We start from the raw sequence: 16,556 nt of genomic DNA, 5'->3' as shown, positions 1-16,556 counted from the left end.
ATACAACATGCAATTAAGGTACAAACTATGCAAGACAATTCAAATTCATATACATATCAAAGTTCTGGGCCCTGGTCTAGAATCCAACAACATTTTTGTCTGGAGTTTTATATTGCCAACATATTTTGGTGATGGTACCACAAAGGACATTATTTGCGAAATTGGGTTAGCGTTTGGGTTTGGGTGGGTTAAGCATATTATTATTAAGTAATAATACTTGACCAACCCACACCCAAACGCTAACCTGCACCATAACCCAAACATTGTGCGTTGATTTAATACTTGTTTGAACGCTGCGGTAGGATTCTATTTTTAGGCCAGGGCCATTATTTTTATACACTTATTCTCCCATATTTGTTTATTTCTTGTAATTTCAATTTTGACATGAATAGACTAACGTTACTGAGACGCTACGTACACTTTGCGTCAACCGGTTGTCTTTGTAAAATGTTACGAATACCAATTGTAAAGCACCAGACGAAAAAATGTTATCATTGTTAACTACTAGTGCGTGGCGAGTGTCGCACGTGAAATCAATCAAGCATACCGAACAGAATAACTTTGAATTTATTTTGGCTATTTAATGAAATCAGTCTAAAATGTTACTGCTTTCATGAGAAAAAAGTTCTACATATAAATTTGTTTATAAATGGTAGCTTGTACATCCTCGTTTTACACATTTTGATTTCACGTTTAAAGTGTTACAAGGATTCTTCCAGGATGGAAACATTTTAAAACAGCGTGGTCCAACTGCAGGCCCGCGGGCCAAAGTTGCCCCGCGAGATTAGCTTGTTTGGCCCGCGAACTGATAGTCAGCTTTGATTAAATCTGGCAATATCACTTAAATTTTTGTTTTTTTAACATTTTGGTGTTGAAATTATTTTATAACTACCGCAACTGAACAAAGGTATACATTCCATAAAGTTAGTATATGTGCCATAGACTATGTATAATTTGCCAGCAATAAGCCTAAGAATCGCAGTTTAAAAACATTGGCCCGCAAGATAAAAATAAACCTTGTTTTTGGCCTGCGATGAAAAGAAGTTGGACCACCCTGTTTTAAAACATGAGAATTTAACAAAGGTCCCTCTGTTAAGTAAGTGCTTAAATTTGCGTTAAATTGATTATTTATAAACTTTAGCAAGAACTTTAGTAGAAACCCCCTTCGTGTAAGTATAATAACCGAAAGATGTAATCAAAGCAAATACAGATCGTATCCAGTTTGCATATTTCTCGCCCTAGGGCACTTTGCCACGATTTCCAAATGCGCCATATTATGTAAATACGTCATTTTAATGCTGTTCGACGGGAATAGCAATCAAAGACAACTCAAAGTAGGCTCTTGTACAACCGACTTATGCGATTTCCCATTTTATTTTGAGTAGGCTACATACCAAATCGAAGGAACACAGTTATTTTTATGAGTGTCCTGTTAATATCATAAATCGAAATATTTTAGAGCAGCTAAGGTGGTTATTTGTTCTAAATTCGAGATTGTGACTCCCCCATGCATCAAAAGGCCTACGTTGCAGGAACGGATTAATTGGTTCAGTGTCACAATCCAGTATAGCCTACAGTACATATAACATCTGTTGTTAAATACACCTAGTAGGCCTACCCCTCCCATGTCTTCACTGCCAAATAAAAAAACATAAAAATGGAAAATTTGGTAACATTTTTTTACGTTTGAGCCCATTTTTTTTATAAATCATACAAAAATAACACCCGGAGGCAAAATCAATTTGGATATTCACTGATGGTATCCAAGTATCGGATATCGATTTGATCAATTTGTAAGTGCTGACTTCGCTTCTAAACCGATATTATCGGTCAATTTATGCATATGTGGATGTTATCCATAACGTGTCCCCAAACTCTGTGAATAAGTGCGATCAGTGGTAAATGTTAGCAAAATATGAAAATAGCATTTAACCAAGTTTAACAGCTTTATTTTTTTGTTCTTTTTAAAAGTTGTTAGCTTTGTCAAGGTTTATTGCTGAAACCTAATACATAGTACTGATTTTACAAACACGCCATTTCTGTCATTATCAAATTTCCACCTTTATGAATATATCTTGGTTGATGAACTGAAAAACTATAGTAAGTCGCTCTCAATAAAACCAGTTTAAGGCACGTTATTACGTAACTCAAGGATTCTTTAAATCTTGCTGGCTTGGTTTTATAAGTCAAGTAAAAATGATTCATTTGCATCTAAAGGACGATTTCTTACAACCAGGTTGTCAAATGTGTCAAGCAGGGGTGGATCAAGCACAAATTATTTTCAGATATGAGTGGTAACACCACTCACAGGTAAGAAACCATCAGTTTGGTGTAAACAGCCTTTAACAAGTTGATCAACGCGTTTAAGCCTCACTAATTTTAACCCCATTTTCTAACAATCGAGCTTATCTGATATCATCATATTTTTTTAAAGTTTATGACTGTCCAGAAGTCTAGAAATCTTGAGGCCATCAAGACTACGTACCGGGTATGTTTTGAAAAACGTTTGCCTCCGGCCAAAAAAACGCGCAAAGACGTCGCCGATTTTCCTGACGTCAGATGCGTCCGTAAATGTTGCAAAAAGCTGCCCGGAGACAAGGTTTAGGCGAACTACTCGCAAATACGCGGTATTTGTTGGTTAAAAGGACTAGAAATGACGCTTTTAGCACTTTTATGTAATATATATAAGAGAGGCAGGCTATACAGAATAAAATTACCTGAAGAAAGTAGCATATTGCAGCAAAAGGATTATTTTGGTTTGAAGCAATTTATATAATTTACAGCATTAGATTTGTCAGCGCACTAATGGTTTATCATTCTTTTGTAAACATATATTTTATTACGAAGAGCCTACAATCGCTTTGTAATAAAATTTTGATTTTTTTAAATCCTTTTTCACCAAATGTGAGATATTTAAAATCGCCTAAACCCTCATACACAAACGTAGATATCAGCTCCTAATAATTTACAGCAGTAGTCCAGCAATGCTAGCAATCAAGGTCAGACATTTGATGTAGATGCTGAAAGATATCTACTGTATATATCTGTTTCGCCTGCAAAGGCATCGTCAGTATATTTGATAAAGTAACGAAAGTATAGTATAAAAAAAGCTGTTTTCTCTTGTATACCGAAGATGCATTTGTTGGCGAAACAGATATATACAGTATACATCTTTCAGCATGTAGGCCTACATCAAATCAATGCTGTTATTTGATCCATTTAAAATCCTAGGTTTAGCAGAGGACGAGTTTTATTTTAACAACTATAACTGCGATTTCAATGCAATGCTGTAGAAGCGTATTTTGTGTTTATCTCCTTTCAGTCAACAAATCGTCCCATTCTAGCCGGACGCCTGGGGCACTTTTAATTAAATCTGTTGCGAACCGAATTGCAAAATGTAATTTTATCGCACGAGGAAATCGTGATTTCAAAGGTCATAAGTAACATTTGCAACATAATTAAGAAGAACTTAAAATAGCAAGTTCGGCCGACTAAGACTATTTAAACCTTGAAGTGTATCAGTAAATCTATTATGAGAAGAGTTTGGCACGTTTAAAGCATCGTAAAAAAAAAGTTTGAAAAAGTTGAAATTACTATTAAGTGACTTGATCCGTGGTAATTCTTTAAAAAATCACAGACAGCTTTTTAAAATATTGTCAAAAATGTCAGTTTAAGTCCTCAAATATTAAGTATTACCACGTGAATTGAAAGATCTCAAAGGCCAGTTCAGTCTTCGACTATTAACTTTTGTGGCATTGAAATTCGTAGTTATTTAAATTCAAATTAGTTGTTGAATACAATATCGCGAAACCTGAACGTTTCATTCGCTAATCCTTTTTTTAATATTATTTTTAAAACATCTTTGTCGAGCCCAGCGGCTTGAAAATCTCTACGACTTGTTGCATGCAAATTTACCGCTTTATTTAAGTTGACAAACTACTTAAATTAAGCTGCATTGCTGTTTCCCTATTATCTTTACCGGAATTATTTTAAGTCGAAACTTCGCTTTCGTGAAGTCCAACATATAGACACAGTTTATCGATGTATAATCAATAAATGATTAATTAATTACTCACATATGTAACCATTTAATATAATAACAATGTAAGCTGTTACAGGCATCAGTCCCGGTAAAACTTTTACTTTTGCCCTTGTTTAGATGTTTGCGTTAGGAAGGTCTGTCGCAGTACTTCTGCTACTCTGCTTGAAATTATGCGATGGATTTGTCCCAAATGATAACAGGTATTAGTATGTGAAATAAATGCTAGCAGATAAACACGCGGCCAACGTAATTACAATATTGGGTCTATATCGGTTTTATGAAGTAATTTTTGTATATATAAATGTTTCTGGTTTATAAAAAAACATTGTTTTAAAGGAGAGTTAAGACTGAATTTCGAAATGATTCGCCTTTGTGCTCGGGCAAAACCGTTTCCGTCGGTCTACCTACTGATACTACACAGGCTCAGAGAGGGGTTTTCCATCCATAAAAACCTTTGAAATTAGTGGCTAAAGGTCTTCTTACAAAATATTATTTTTAACGACATTTGTGGGTTTGTTAATATTAATTAATCCACGCTGCAAATTTCTGCGTAGAAATCACAAACCACAAACCTTGACATGCAGTTTAGGGGGCTAATGTTTTGTTTTCAATTTTTTGTGTGCAGAGTGCGCGCAAAACGTCAATTGGTGAACACCTGTTTGGTCAGCAACGCGGTTAACTTCCAGTGCCTAAAGACTTATGCGCAGCCACGACATTCCATTTGTTATCCATATGGAATCCCGCAGTCTTGTTACATGTAACTATATTTGACTGTGTTTTTTGTAAACTAACACCAAACAGACTTTATGACTATATTACACTAACTTTAAGACTGGGATTCTTAAACTAGAGTCCATTGACCCTTTGGGGGTACATTAACTTGTTTTAGGGAGTCCACGAAGGCCTATTAGTATAAATTAAAAAAGTAATTGGCAAAGAAAAATAAATTTGAAAAGTAATTTTTAAAGAAAATAGTTTAATTAAATTAAATCGTTTTCGCATTGAATGTATTTATACTCCATTTCACTTTTACATTAATAAAAAAAAACGACGAATGAATCCCACTACTTCTGTGAAATGTCCTAAATGTTTTTTATAAACTTTTTCATTAATGTTTTAGTAATGTGGAGATGCAAGTCACTGAGGGATGCACTCGAACCAAACAAATGTGCTGCAACGGATTTTTCAACAACATTAATGGATGCTTTGGTGAGATTGGCGCAATAGAGTAGCAATCAGCGCACAACAACCTTGTGAACAGATAAAATAAGTTAAATGTAAAAGTCCGACAGTTATTGTCAAGAAAATTTGTCGTCCGACAAAGCCTTAATGATATGTTAAATTTGCCTGTTTGTTAGTTTTCCTACAAACGTTGGCTGAGGGTAAAAAAACGTAATTCATCTCACCTGTCATGCTGCTAAACAATATCCCCATTTTTCAATATCTTTATTGTTTCCTAAATCACGAGCTCCGAACTTATCTTGCGCCAAAGTAAATCGGCAAAGCTTATTTAAAATTTTGCGATCTAGTAAAAAATATAAAGCTGTAGCTAAACTAGTAAGCGGTAGTATAGGCACTGATCCAATACCAAACTAATATTGGAATTTCAGCCAAGATTGGCCATCCGAAGCCGCAATCTCAAGTTAAATTTGTAAAACAATAGAAGAAAAACAACTGAAAGCAACGAAACGCTCTAAAACAAATAAAGGCCTAATAAACCGGAGAAATGTCTTGAATGTTTTAATATCATCTTTTTAATCTGTTTGGGAGTAGTAATGACGTCTTTTAGTATCGGATTGCGGTACTTTTTGTTTAAAATATCGGCTATCGGTACTGGATTAGTATCGGATATCACTGGCTAAGCCTACAGTCAGGTAAATTGGCGTAAATGTAGTGTATATAGGTATTGTACGTGTTGGTAATTCTATTATATAAGTATCAAACAGTACTTAACAGTAGACCAGCATAGTAAGTATACCACAGGTTACTTAAGGAATACAGGCTGTTCGATGACACGCGTTTTTTCTTTCATTTTATCCTTTGTATTTTTCCATTATTGTAATACAAGCGTTCAGTTTCATTCATCCCAAAAAAGGCGACTTGAAAAGGTTGCCCAAACGCTGGTTAACAATTACAATTACCAGAGGAGCTGTTTTTAATTGATAGGTTTATAACCTTTGATTGAACAACTTAAAACCTAATTAGTTTTTACGCCTTTGATGTAGGATCTTTTCCGGGCAGCTTGCAAGGACTAGAGACTGCCTGTTCTGGCCACGTTCGGGAACTTTCGGCGCCCTACGGAACAGTGACGTCACCAAACTATCCGGGGACTTACCCGGGAAATTCGAATTGCCGTTGGATGGTTATAACGCCACCTGGCGGCACGACTACAATTCGTGTTACGAGTTTGAACTTACACGTACCAAGGTACATAATGCATTAATTAAATCAAGGATTAAATACTTTGGTCTGCTTAATTATTATTTTTGTTGTATTACTCGTTAAATTCCCATTTTTTCGAACTCCATCGCGGCATCCAAAACAAGGCTTTGTTTTCTTATCGACTTATCAAAGTGTTGTAGTGACCTAAGGCATTGCCTTGACTAAAGTGCACTTAAATCACGGTTTTCAAATGACTTTACTTGACTTAAGTAGTTTGACCAAAATGAGTCGACTTAGACTTAAGTCATTTCCTCAAAGATCTTGGGATTACATTAGGTGTTTTTCATTTAAATTTATTTCAAATTAAACTATTTGATTGCTGTATAAGTGAATTTTTGCTCATAAATGAACTCAAAATTTACCATTTTAATAGTTTAAAGTTATATTTTTGTTTTAAAGATTTGACTTGAAGTTGACTTGCTCTCATTTTGACTTGACTGGCATTTGGCCCTTGACTTGTTATATCTGCAAATAGACTTGACTTGGACTTAGCTATTTTTTCAAATGACTTGACTTGGCTCATATAAAAGTGACTTACAAAACTGCTTTCACAGACAGCAATGCACAACGTGTCAATACGGTTGCCATGACGCAAAGCTGATCATCCAAGACGGAGACCGAAAATGGAGCCTGTGCGGAAGTACTCTGCCCTCCACGTCGTTCACATCCCGAAGAGCTTCAGTGTTGATCACCTTCTTTGTCAACGCTTACTCCAACTTCCCAGCGTTTCCTCCAATAGGCTTCAACCTCACCTACATAATCACTTCGCCCACCACAACCCCCATTCCCACCACAACAGTCATGACGTCACCTACTATGACGTCACCTACCACCACACCTCTGACGTCACCTACTAGCACATATGTGACGTCACCTGCCTTGGTGGGAGCTTGTGGCGGCTCGGAATTGAAGCTGGCCGGGCCAAGTGGAAATGTTACGTCACCTGGTTATCCGGGACTTTATCCTAGCAACGTGAATTGCAGATGGATGATTGTTGCGTCACCAAGCAGCTTTGTGACGGTGACTGTTACCGACTTGCAAATGGAAGAGGCGAGGTTGGTTGATTTCGTTTAAATTTGGTTGTTTGCTTTATCATTAAAGCTCCAAGCATAAATGGTTGACTTTATTTAAAATAGATATACAGGATTTAATGGTGAAAATAACGGACCAAATAGACATAAAAAGCGACATGCTTTATTATTCAAACTTTATTCAATCACTGATGATGGCATGAGCATTTGCCGAAACATTTGAACAATAAAGCATGTCGCATTTTATGTCTATTTGGGACGTTATTTTCACCATTAAACTTATGAACAGATCCGTATATATAGTGTTCCAGAAATACAGGACTTCCGAAATTTTATTATGTCGTGCAAAGGGATGATCTGATACTTGGTCTGAGTGCATTTGCGTCACTGTTTTAAAGTGACTTGACTTAACATGAGTGTTTAAGGTAAAATAACTTGACTTGACTTAATTTATTTAGAAAAATGACTTGACTTGGACTTTATAACTTGATCTAAATTTACCCTGAAGTAAAATTGGGGTATTTAGGCCAACTATAAAATACATGAATGTTTACCTAATTTGCAAATCACTTGACTGGAACGTCAGTCATTTTACTTTTGTATGTCCTAATCACGAAATTTCAGTAGCATCGTGTATCGATATCAAAATAAATTGTCAAGTATCAAACATTCCTAACACTAACCCATGCTCCGTTTAACCCAGCAACCTGTGCAACGGGGTGGAATGCAGATCGGTGTGCCACAACGACGAGCTGGTAATAGAAGACACAGACCAAAAATGGCGGCTGTGCGGTAGCACTTTGCCCTCTTCGTCGTTTACGGCCCGCGGAAAGTTGGTTTTTCTCAGCTTCTCAACAAACGGCCTGAAGAACTACCGCGGCTTTAGGATCAGCTACACCGTCAGCGTTCTGCCGAGCGGGCCGACGCCCCCTGACGTCATTAACACGCCTGTTACGTCATCAACGCCGCCTGAAACGCACCAGGCGACGACGACGACCTACGTACCGGAAGTTACGACTACAGAGGAGGCTCCTGTCGGCTTGAACAGAAGTAAGGAAATTAAGTTTATTTGTGGAGAAGTTTCCCTAAGTAAATATGATGTTAATATTTCTTTTAGATGTTTTGTTTTTTAAATGTTTTGTTTTTGTTTATTTTGTAGAGGGCCGTGGAGTCGGTTATAAACAAGTCATTTTTTTCAATGGTACAAACAATAAAACGTTACTTATTGAATTGTTAAGTTGTTCGATTATAAGCAACAACTCACACAGAAAGTAACAAAATAGCATTACACAGCAAGCATATTGGTTTACGTGCAAAAGATTAGACCAATAACCCGATTTTATTAAAAAAATTAATAAAAACACTTAACTTTACCCCAATGTGTTTGACAAAGTGACAAGTCCAAGTCAAGTCATTTTGGTCTAACGTCTTACGCCAAGTCAGGTCATTTGCTTGAAAGACTTAAGGAAAGTCAAGTTATTTGTTTCAAAGACTTCAGTCAAGTTAAGTCATTTTGGTCAAAAGTCTTACGTTAAGTCAAGTCATTTGCCCAAAAGACTAAAGCCAAGTCAAGTCAAGTCATTTGTCCGAAAGACTTCAATCAAGTCAAGTCATTTTAGTCAAAAGCCTTACGTCAAGTCAAGTCATAAGAAAACAGTAACAAAGCAGTAAGCTTTTTCTATACCAAAATGTTCTGTTTTTACCAGGCTTTGTGTTCTGCCTGGGCGATCGAGTTCATGTGGACTGTGAGCCCTTCTGTTCTCTCAGTTGCGTGAGAGGAGTGGTAACCAGCCCCACCTGTTTTGCGCGCTCATGTCGCCCCAGCTGCGCGTGCCCCGAGGACCGACCCATCTCGTACGGAACGCAGTGCTTAAACAGCGAACAATGCAAGAGCAACCGTGAGTGGCGCAAATTGTTGTTTCGCAATTTTTTCACAAAAATGTTTCGGAATATTTTTACCAAAAATATTTTTTTTTCTAAACTTTCTCGTACGGAACGCGGTGCTTGATAAGCGAACAAAGTGGCAAAAATTGGTGTTTCGCATTTTTTTTTACAAACATGTTTCGGGTTAATTTTATTTTTTGTAATTGTTTTATGTTCACGATAATGAATTTCAAAGCAAAATAGGTCGAGCAGATCGACATCATGTTGATTAGGACGTTTCAGATTAACTGAAGATGATACAAGTTGGGATATTTTGTTCAATTTGAAATATCAGAAATTTTACTAATAATAATGCTTTTTTACCTATACTTAAACATATTTTATTACATGTGTTTAATAAAATATCCACCATGATCGCCATGAAATAACTTCTATTTGAAAATAATAAAAAAAACTTTTGATATATATGACACAAAATACGGACTATGACGCTTGCCACAGCAAAAAAAAAAAATTTTTTTTAACACAATATATTCTTTCATTGCTGCAGTGCCCGCCCCGTGTCCGGGTGGCATGAGCCACTCCCAATGCAAAACGTGCAACCGGTTTTGTCCGGGATTTGGCGACCCTTCCAAGGCAAACCAGTGCGGAATTATCCCTGGAAAGTGCGTATCCGGCTGTAGCTGTCCACGGTACTTCCCCTACTGGCACCACGACACCTGTATTCCATTTGCACTCTGCCCGCCGCCAAGACGTGAGTCCCTCACATGAAACTTATACCTTTTAAATTTTTGTCGCTCGATACTTAATTCAGGGTTTGAGGCACACGAGGTGAAATCCATACAAGGTCTTACGTATATTTTGATGGGCCCAGTATAAATAAGTCTTTTGTAAAAAGTGATACCTCTTGGACTATAAACATTTAACCCTTTTAAAACGTATATTACTTTGCAGCTGAATGCACTGGAGGTAGGTACTATACCCTCTGTGTTGGATGTACCCAGGCCTGCCCAAAGCACGGGGAACAGGGGGTGACACTTCAATGTGTGAACGACCCTTCAAGTTGCGTGGCCGGGTGCGCCTGTCCCGGGAATCTCCCTGTTTGGCACGACGGCGCCTGTATAGCGCGAAATCGCTGCCCAGCTCCCAAGCGTAAGTGAATCATACACTTTTGGTTTCTACTTTTTCTGTGTTTTTTTTGTTTTTTTTTCTACTTTGACGTGATGTAGCAAAAAGAAAGACTTAAACTTGATGAAGCACGGTTGTGCGAAAGCTTGTCGAGAATTTAATACAACTTGTCTTTATATAGTGCCACCTGATAACCTTACTTAAAATTAGACAAATATTTACACTTTTTAATCGGTTTAAAAAAAATTAATATCTTGTTAACTTTCTACAAGTATTTTTTGCATTGCGTGAAACCATTTGGTTTAAAAATCCTTTTAGTTTTTCCTGCGGTGTACTTTTACAATACTATTTTCCTTGCATTACACAGAAATTTATACAGTTTGCTGTTCGATTGGTAAACAAATAAAAAAGTATAAAAATACCAAAGCCATAATATATGACAAAATCAATATTTCACTGTTAACAAACGTTTCCGTAAAACTTTATGCCATTGACAGTGAAGGTATAATACTAAAAACAATACGATTTGTAGAAAATCCTGGAAACAATAAAATTCTGGAAACAAATATGTTTTGTTCAATGTAAAATTCATAAAGCGCCCATAAAAACACTCTTTTCAATAACGACTGGTAGAAAACAATTTTTAAACTGAGTGAAAAAAATAGAAGTTGTACTAGGAATTGATACTTGTTCTTTTGCAGCAAAGACGGTCACCTGCGGGAAGCAATACTACAAGCCCAAAGTGAAAATCGTCGGTAAGTAAGAAGCGCTTTTCAAGAAATGGCAAACTACATTGAACAGTTTCTTGTTTGATTTAATTAAAATATAAATTTTGGCTTCTGTGTTGATATAGTCGGACCATTAACTAGCACCTTAACATTTACCAAACTAGCATTAATGAGGTCCTAACTAATGCTCCGATTATAGAAACACAGAATGATACGAATTGCGTTCCACACTTTGTAAGTGCGGTTCTTTTGTTACTTCTTATGCACATTAACTGAAGATGATACAAGTTCATATCGAAACGCCTTAATCAAGATGAAGTCGATCAACTCGACCTTTTCGGCTTTGCAATTCATTATCAAGCTAAAATTAATAAAAAATGCAATTAGAAATGCAATTTGAGTCTTGTCATAACGAGTTTTTCAACGGCTTCGAAATGTTTTTACAAAGATCGATTAGGCCGTAAGTTGTAAAAGAGCCTTTTATGCAATAAACCAAAAAAATCATTGATTTAAACGGTGTTAATTAGTATCAATGTTCCTTCTGAAAAAATTTCATAATAGTTTCTTAATTTAAAGATTCAGTATAATATTTAAAAAACAGGTCGACAAGCAAAGTAGACAATTAATTCGCATATATATCTTCTTCTTGTTTTTGGCATTTTTCGATGCTTTTGCACTTAGTTTCGGATTATTGCAGATTCTTGATAGCTGACCGTAAAAGTTCGCGAGAAGCAAAGTGTTGCGAAAATCCCAATAATGTAAAATTGAGCTGTTGACAAACTGCATTAATCCTAACATAAATAAAATTTGAAATAAGTGTCAACTGAATTTCAATTAGGCAATATAATTAATCTTTAATTGATAACATTACATCGAACGACCCCGAAGTCTTCGATTTACCAACGACTGTATTCCAACTAGGTGGCCAGTGGGCAAACCAAGGCTCATGGCCGTGGATTGTTCAGCTGATAAAGGGCATCTTCGGAAGGGAGAGGCACCAATGCGGAGGAACCCTGATCTGCGCCAACTGGGTTCTCACCGCAGCGCATTGCTTTCTCGTTGAAGGTGGCGGATCAACTGAGTAAGGTTGAAAGAGTGGTTTATGTCGCTTACATAGTTGGCAAATCGCTGGTAAATAAGACGTTTTGAAAAGGTTTAAGTCCCAGTTCAATTATTTCCAAAAAAAAAAATAAGTGAAGTTCCATTCTAAGTCATTGTTTGCCCATGTCAAGTCATTATGTGTAAACATTTTATATGTTCATTAGGTAATGTCTTAATAAAATTGGGTTGTTTTTTTATTTTTGCACAAGGATTTGACTTGCCTGAATTATGACTGGGGACTTTATTGGAAAGCTGATAATTTGATTTGAATTTTTATTTATTTCAAACGACTTGACTTGGACTTAAGTTGTCATTCTTAATCACTTAAAAACAGGCTATCAATTCGTTTTTTTTTTAATTAATACAACCATGTTTAAGGTCACAACCCTATTACCCAAATTTAAACACCAGCGTGTAATTCTTCTTGGACGGGCTACGTTTATCCAATCGTTAAGTTAGCTTGGAAGCGACTGTGAGTTCTCATTATGTTTGCCACAGAACCAACACTTATATATTCCGGGTCAACATCGGAAAACATAAGAGAGAAAATGACGGCGATCGACCAATTGTGGTAAGCGGCATTTAAAATATTGCAAAAAAAAGTTAGGTTAAATCCGTGGCTCCTCACCTTTTTGGTCCTGTGTAGGTCGATATTCAAATCTATTCCTCACCTACAAATTCAGTTTGCTAAATTATCGTTTACATAAGTATTTTAATGTAATTCTTAGAAAATAAATTAACCTCTCGAGTATCAGATCTATATTCTCTACACGAGAAATTTTCTTTTTCTCAGCTCATATAGGGCAAATGCTAGCACAGAAAACCTGTAAGAAATTATTATTGTGACACAAATTCCCCGCTTTCCCGAATAGTTGGTCGCGACGTTGGTACTTTATTAAGATTGAGAGAATTGTTGGGTTACTTGAATCGCTTAAATTGTTAAGAAATCCTAGTTTGTGAATTGCTAGCATATTGCAGATTGCTTAAATTGTTTCGATTAGTAGATTAATTGGATATTAAATAGAAACAATTTTTCAAATGCAACAATGCCTGTCAGCAACGGTATATTCATTAATTATTCTAATGATCCTATATAGATTCTTGCAATCCAAGTAGTTTAGCCTACTTCACAGTTTCGATCCTAATTGCTGTCCAAAACGACGAGGCTCTAATCGTATTGTGTTGTTCAACAGAGCCAAGTTATCGAAGCGTTCTACCTCCATCCCCAGTACGACACGATATCACAAGCGAACGACATTGCACTGATCAAGCTCAAGACTCCAGTTAATATGACCAAGGCAATTCGCCCAGCCTGTGTGCCAAACTACATCCGACCCATATTCAAGGGGATTCCCTGGGGTCCATTGACAGGCACCCGGTGCTACGTAATCGGTTGGGGACTAACGGAAAGTGAGTTGAGTTGAGTTTTTTTCTAATCTGCTTAGTTAGTTTAACCAGGTTGCCTCGATAAACGTTCTTTGACTTTTTGTATTTTAATTTTCCGAAAAACAACAAACGTTTGAGCATAATGGTCGGAGGTTTTAGTTTGTCTTTGAATAGGAATATCGAAGCCCATAAAGAAGTAGGTAACAGTTTTGAAAATGGCCTAATCAATATTCCTACTAAGTCAAACAATACCTGCATTTTGTTTTAATTTTACCATGTCACTGGTAAAAATCACTTGTTAATTGGTTAATTGAATTTAAAAAAAAAATCGTTCTAACAGTTTTGAAATTAACTTTGCTTTTTAATGTAGAAACAAATTTGGATTACCAGCTTGAAAGCTTTTCAATTTCACGTCTTGTCTTTATCAACTTGTTTTATTTTAATCGTAGTTATTTTATTTGGTATCGGTTTAGAGGGCGAAAACAGGCAAGTTGCACAACTTACATAAATATATATACGTGGTCTCGACTCAGAATTTTGCTACATTCCTAGTTTCAACTAATCCATGCTGCACGATCCTTCAAGCCTGAAGCCCAACGCGGTTCCTGGAAAAAATTGCACCTATAAACTGACCTGTGTTTTGTTACAGATACCGGTCCCAACAACACTTACCTTAAGCAAGCAAGTCTCACTATTCGTCCGACAAGCGAATGTTATCTTCACTACGTCCACTTTAAACCGGAGAATATGCTGTGTGTGGGCGGACAGCGAAAGGTGGACACCTGCCAGGTGAATAAACTATAGTCTCTGTCATGGAGTTCTACCATTGTACTAATTTCGTATCCTGCGTTTTGTTGTCGCACTCTAAAGAGTCTACTGCCCTACAGCATGCACTCGTTGCGCGCGTTTGGTATTTCGCAAGTGTCCCTAAAGCGCAGTAACTACTGGTTTATGTTAGAAGTGATTGAATTCTGCACCCTATATAACCGTGTGTAATTTCTGTTATTTGGTTTCACTTTACTTTGTCGCCCATGAGTCATAAACCTTAAAAATGAAAAAAAGAATACAACAATCTAAGCTTTCAATATATACTAATATAGAAAACAAAAACAAAGGCAAAAAACACTCGAAAATCAGCTTCTAATCACAACAAACTGGCTTCAAGTATAAGGTGCCTAAAGGCGGAAATGCAAAATTGAAATGATTTATTGATGTAGAGAGTTAATGAGTAATATAGCCTACCTAAAATGAGCTAATTCTTCCTATATGTCTTTGTAGGCTGATTGATAAACTTTCCAATTTTGACCTTCGATTACAACTTTTTATATTTATATATAGGTCACTTAATTTTAACCTTTTGCTATGTAGGCCACGGATATGTGACACTCCATTAATCTATATTTTACTGCCAGTCGCTAGCATTGATTTGTCATAAAACATACGTCAAGCCCACATTTTCCCCTAATGTTTTGGCAGTTAGCAAAACAGCGATAATATTATGAACACTCTACAAATTAGAAGAAAAAAAAACAATGTTTTTTCTATTCTTCATACGTCGCTTTTTTTGTTTTGTGTTCTTAGTTAAACGAGATTTGTCTGACACTAACTTTCCATTCCTTATAGGGAGACAGCGGCGGTCCACTGATGTGTCGTCATGGCCTCGGCGTCAATGCTACGTGGTACGTAGATGGCGTGACGTCATACGGGCTCAAGTGCGGTGAGGTCGGCTACCCTGGGGTCTACTCGCGAGTGACGTCATACGCCAAATGGATACGTCAGGTGACGTCAGGAAGTGCCGACTGTCGAAGCAGCGATCAAGAATGGCCGGAACACTAAGCGGAATAATCTTACATCGCGAAATATTTTTTCCACATAGTCTGTAGTTGTTCCATCGTATGTCTATACCTTTGTCCATCACCTAGATAGGAAATGAATTTATTCTCTGCGCGGTTTAATGCATTGGCGCCAACACGTAAATGCGTAACATTCTACATCGATTTCGGTGATAAGGAAAGGTGCTTTTGTTGATTACAGTTAAATAAACAACAATCGTTACATCTCCACGTGGTTTTGTAAATAACGCGGTTGCACAAGTCATCTGCTTTGTATTACATAGTTGTTGTTGTTTTTTAATTATACCCGAATTCATTATTTGACAATTTTTAATTTCAGTTTTGTTTTTCAAACAAATTGTGTCAAAATAAATCATTTTCTCTGTTTTAGTTAGTGTTTGTTTAAACTGAAGGGTGGCGCGCTCCCCTAGGGGAATTAAACGATTTTCTGAAATGTGCATACTAGTACCTTAACGTTCAATCCGCCAAGTTGGTTGACTATAGATTTGTTTCGTATTAGTTGTGACAGTCGTAATTTCAACCGCTTTGCTGTGGTGATTGTAAGGCATTAGTGGTAGTGCTCGCTGAACAAAGTATCTATAGTTGAGGGTTTGTTAACTATAGGGGTGATCGCACAACCAAGGGGTGCGAGAATTATTCCAAGGGGTTATGGGGATGCTGAATCGGACAATAAAAATGTATCACTGTAATAATTTCTTTGCTTAGTTTAATGAAAAACTAACTCAAATTTTTGTATTGTGCTACTGTGTTATCAGTTAATTTGAATGAAAATTAAATTAAACTGGTTTTGTTATTTAAGCAATTCAAGAAAGGGGTGACAGAATTGGTTTGTAAATTCTAAAGGGTGCAACAAGCAAAAAGGTTTAGAACCACTGCTATAGTCTCTTCAGTGATAAAAAATCTAGTTTTTCTGTTTCTTGATCAAGGACTCTTATCCTTATTATTATGACGCCTCCTGCTT

At 36.6% G+C, this 16,556-nt stretch overlaps 1 protein-coding gene across 1 annotated transcript; it reads left to right on the top strand.

The window, feature by feature from the left end:
• Window positions 1-4,149: 4,149 nt before the first annotated feature.
• On the top strand, window positions 4,150-15,964 carry LOC146137500 (uncharacterized). Its single transcript, XM_083394365.1, has 15 exons — window positions 4,150-4,242; window positions 4,668-4,799; window positions 5,163-5,251; window positions 6,268-6,469; window positions 7,039-7,539; window positions 8,219-8,565; window positions 9,222-9,413; window positions 9,950-10,153; window positions 10,354-10,551; window positions 11,229-11,282; window positions 12,177-12,336; window positions 12,855-12,927; window positions 13,550-13,766; window positions 14,392-14,531; window positions 15,366-15,964. Exons 1-15 carry the CDS (start codon window positions 4,160-4,162, stop codon window positions 15,576-15,578), a joined length of 2,805 nt encoding a protein of 934 aa, XP_083250491.1. The 5' UTR covers window positions 4,150-4,159; the 3' UTR covers window positions 15,579-15,964.
• The last annotated feature ends 592 nt before the right edge of the window (window positions 15,965-16,556 follow it).

Source organism: Ascidiella aspersa, chromosome 7, assembly GCF_963924565.1.
Source record: "Ascidiella aspersa chromosome 7, kaAscAspe10.2, whole genome shotgun sequence".
NCBI lineage: Eukaryota > Metazoa > Chordata > Ascidiacea > Phlebobranchia > Ascidiidae > Ascidiella > Ascidiella aspersa.
This window is presented reverse-complemented; position numbering and strand designations above follow the sequence as displayed.

What these genes read in the sequence shown, in the direction of transcription:
- LOC146137500 (XM_083394365.1), top strand. Translation starts at nt 4,160, where the DNA reads ATGTTTGCGTTAGGAAGGTCTGTCGCAGTACTTCTGCTACTCTGCTTG. An exon ending in ACGGCGATCGACCAATTGTG is followed by an intron (nt 12,928 to 13,549) that starts GTAAGCGGCATT and finishes GTTGTTCAACAG; the next exon opens with AGCCAAGTTATCGAAGCGTT. An exon ending in CGGTTGGGGACTAACGGAAA is followed by an intron (nt 13,767 to 14,391) that starts GTGAGTTGAGTT and finishes GTTTTGTTACAG; the next exon opens with ATACCGGTCCCAACAACACT.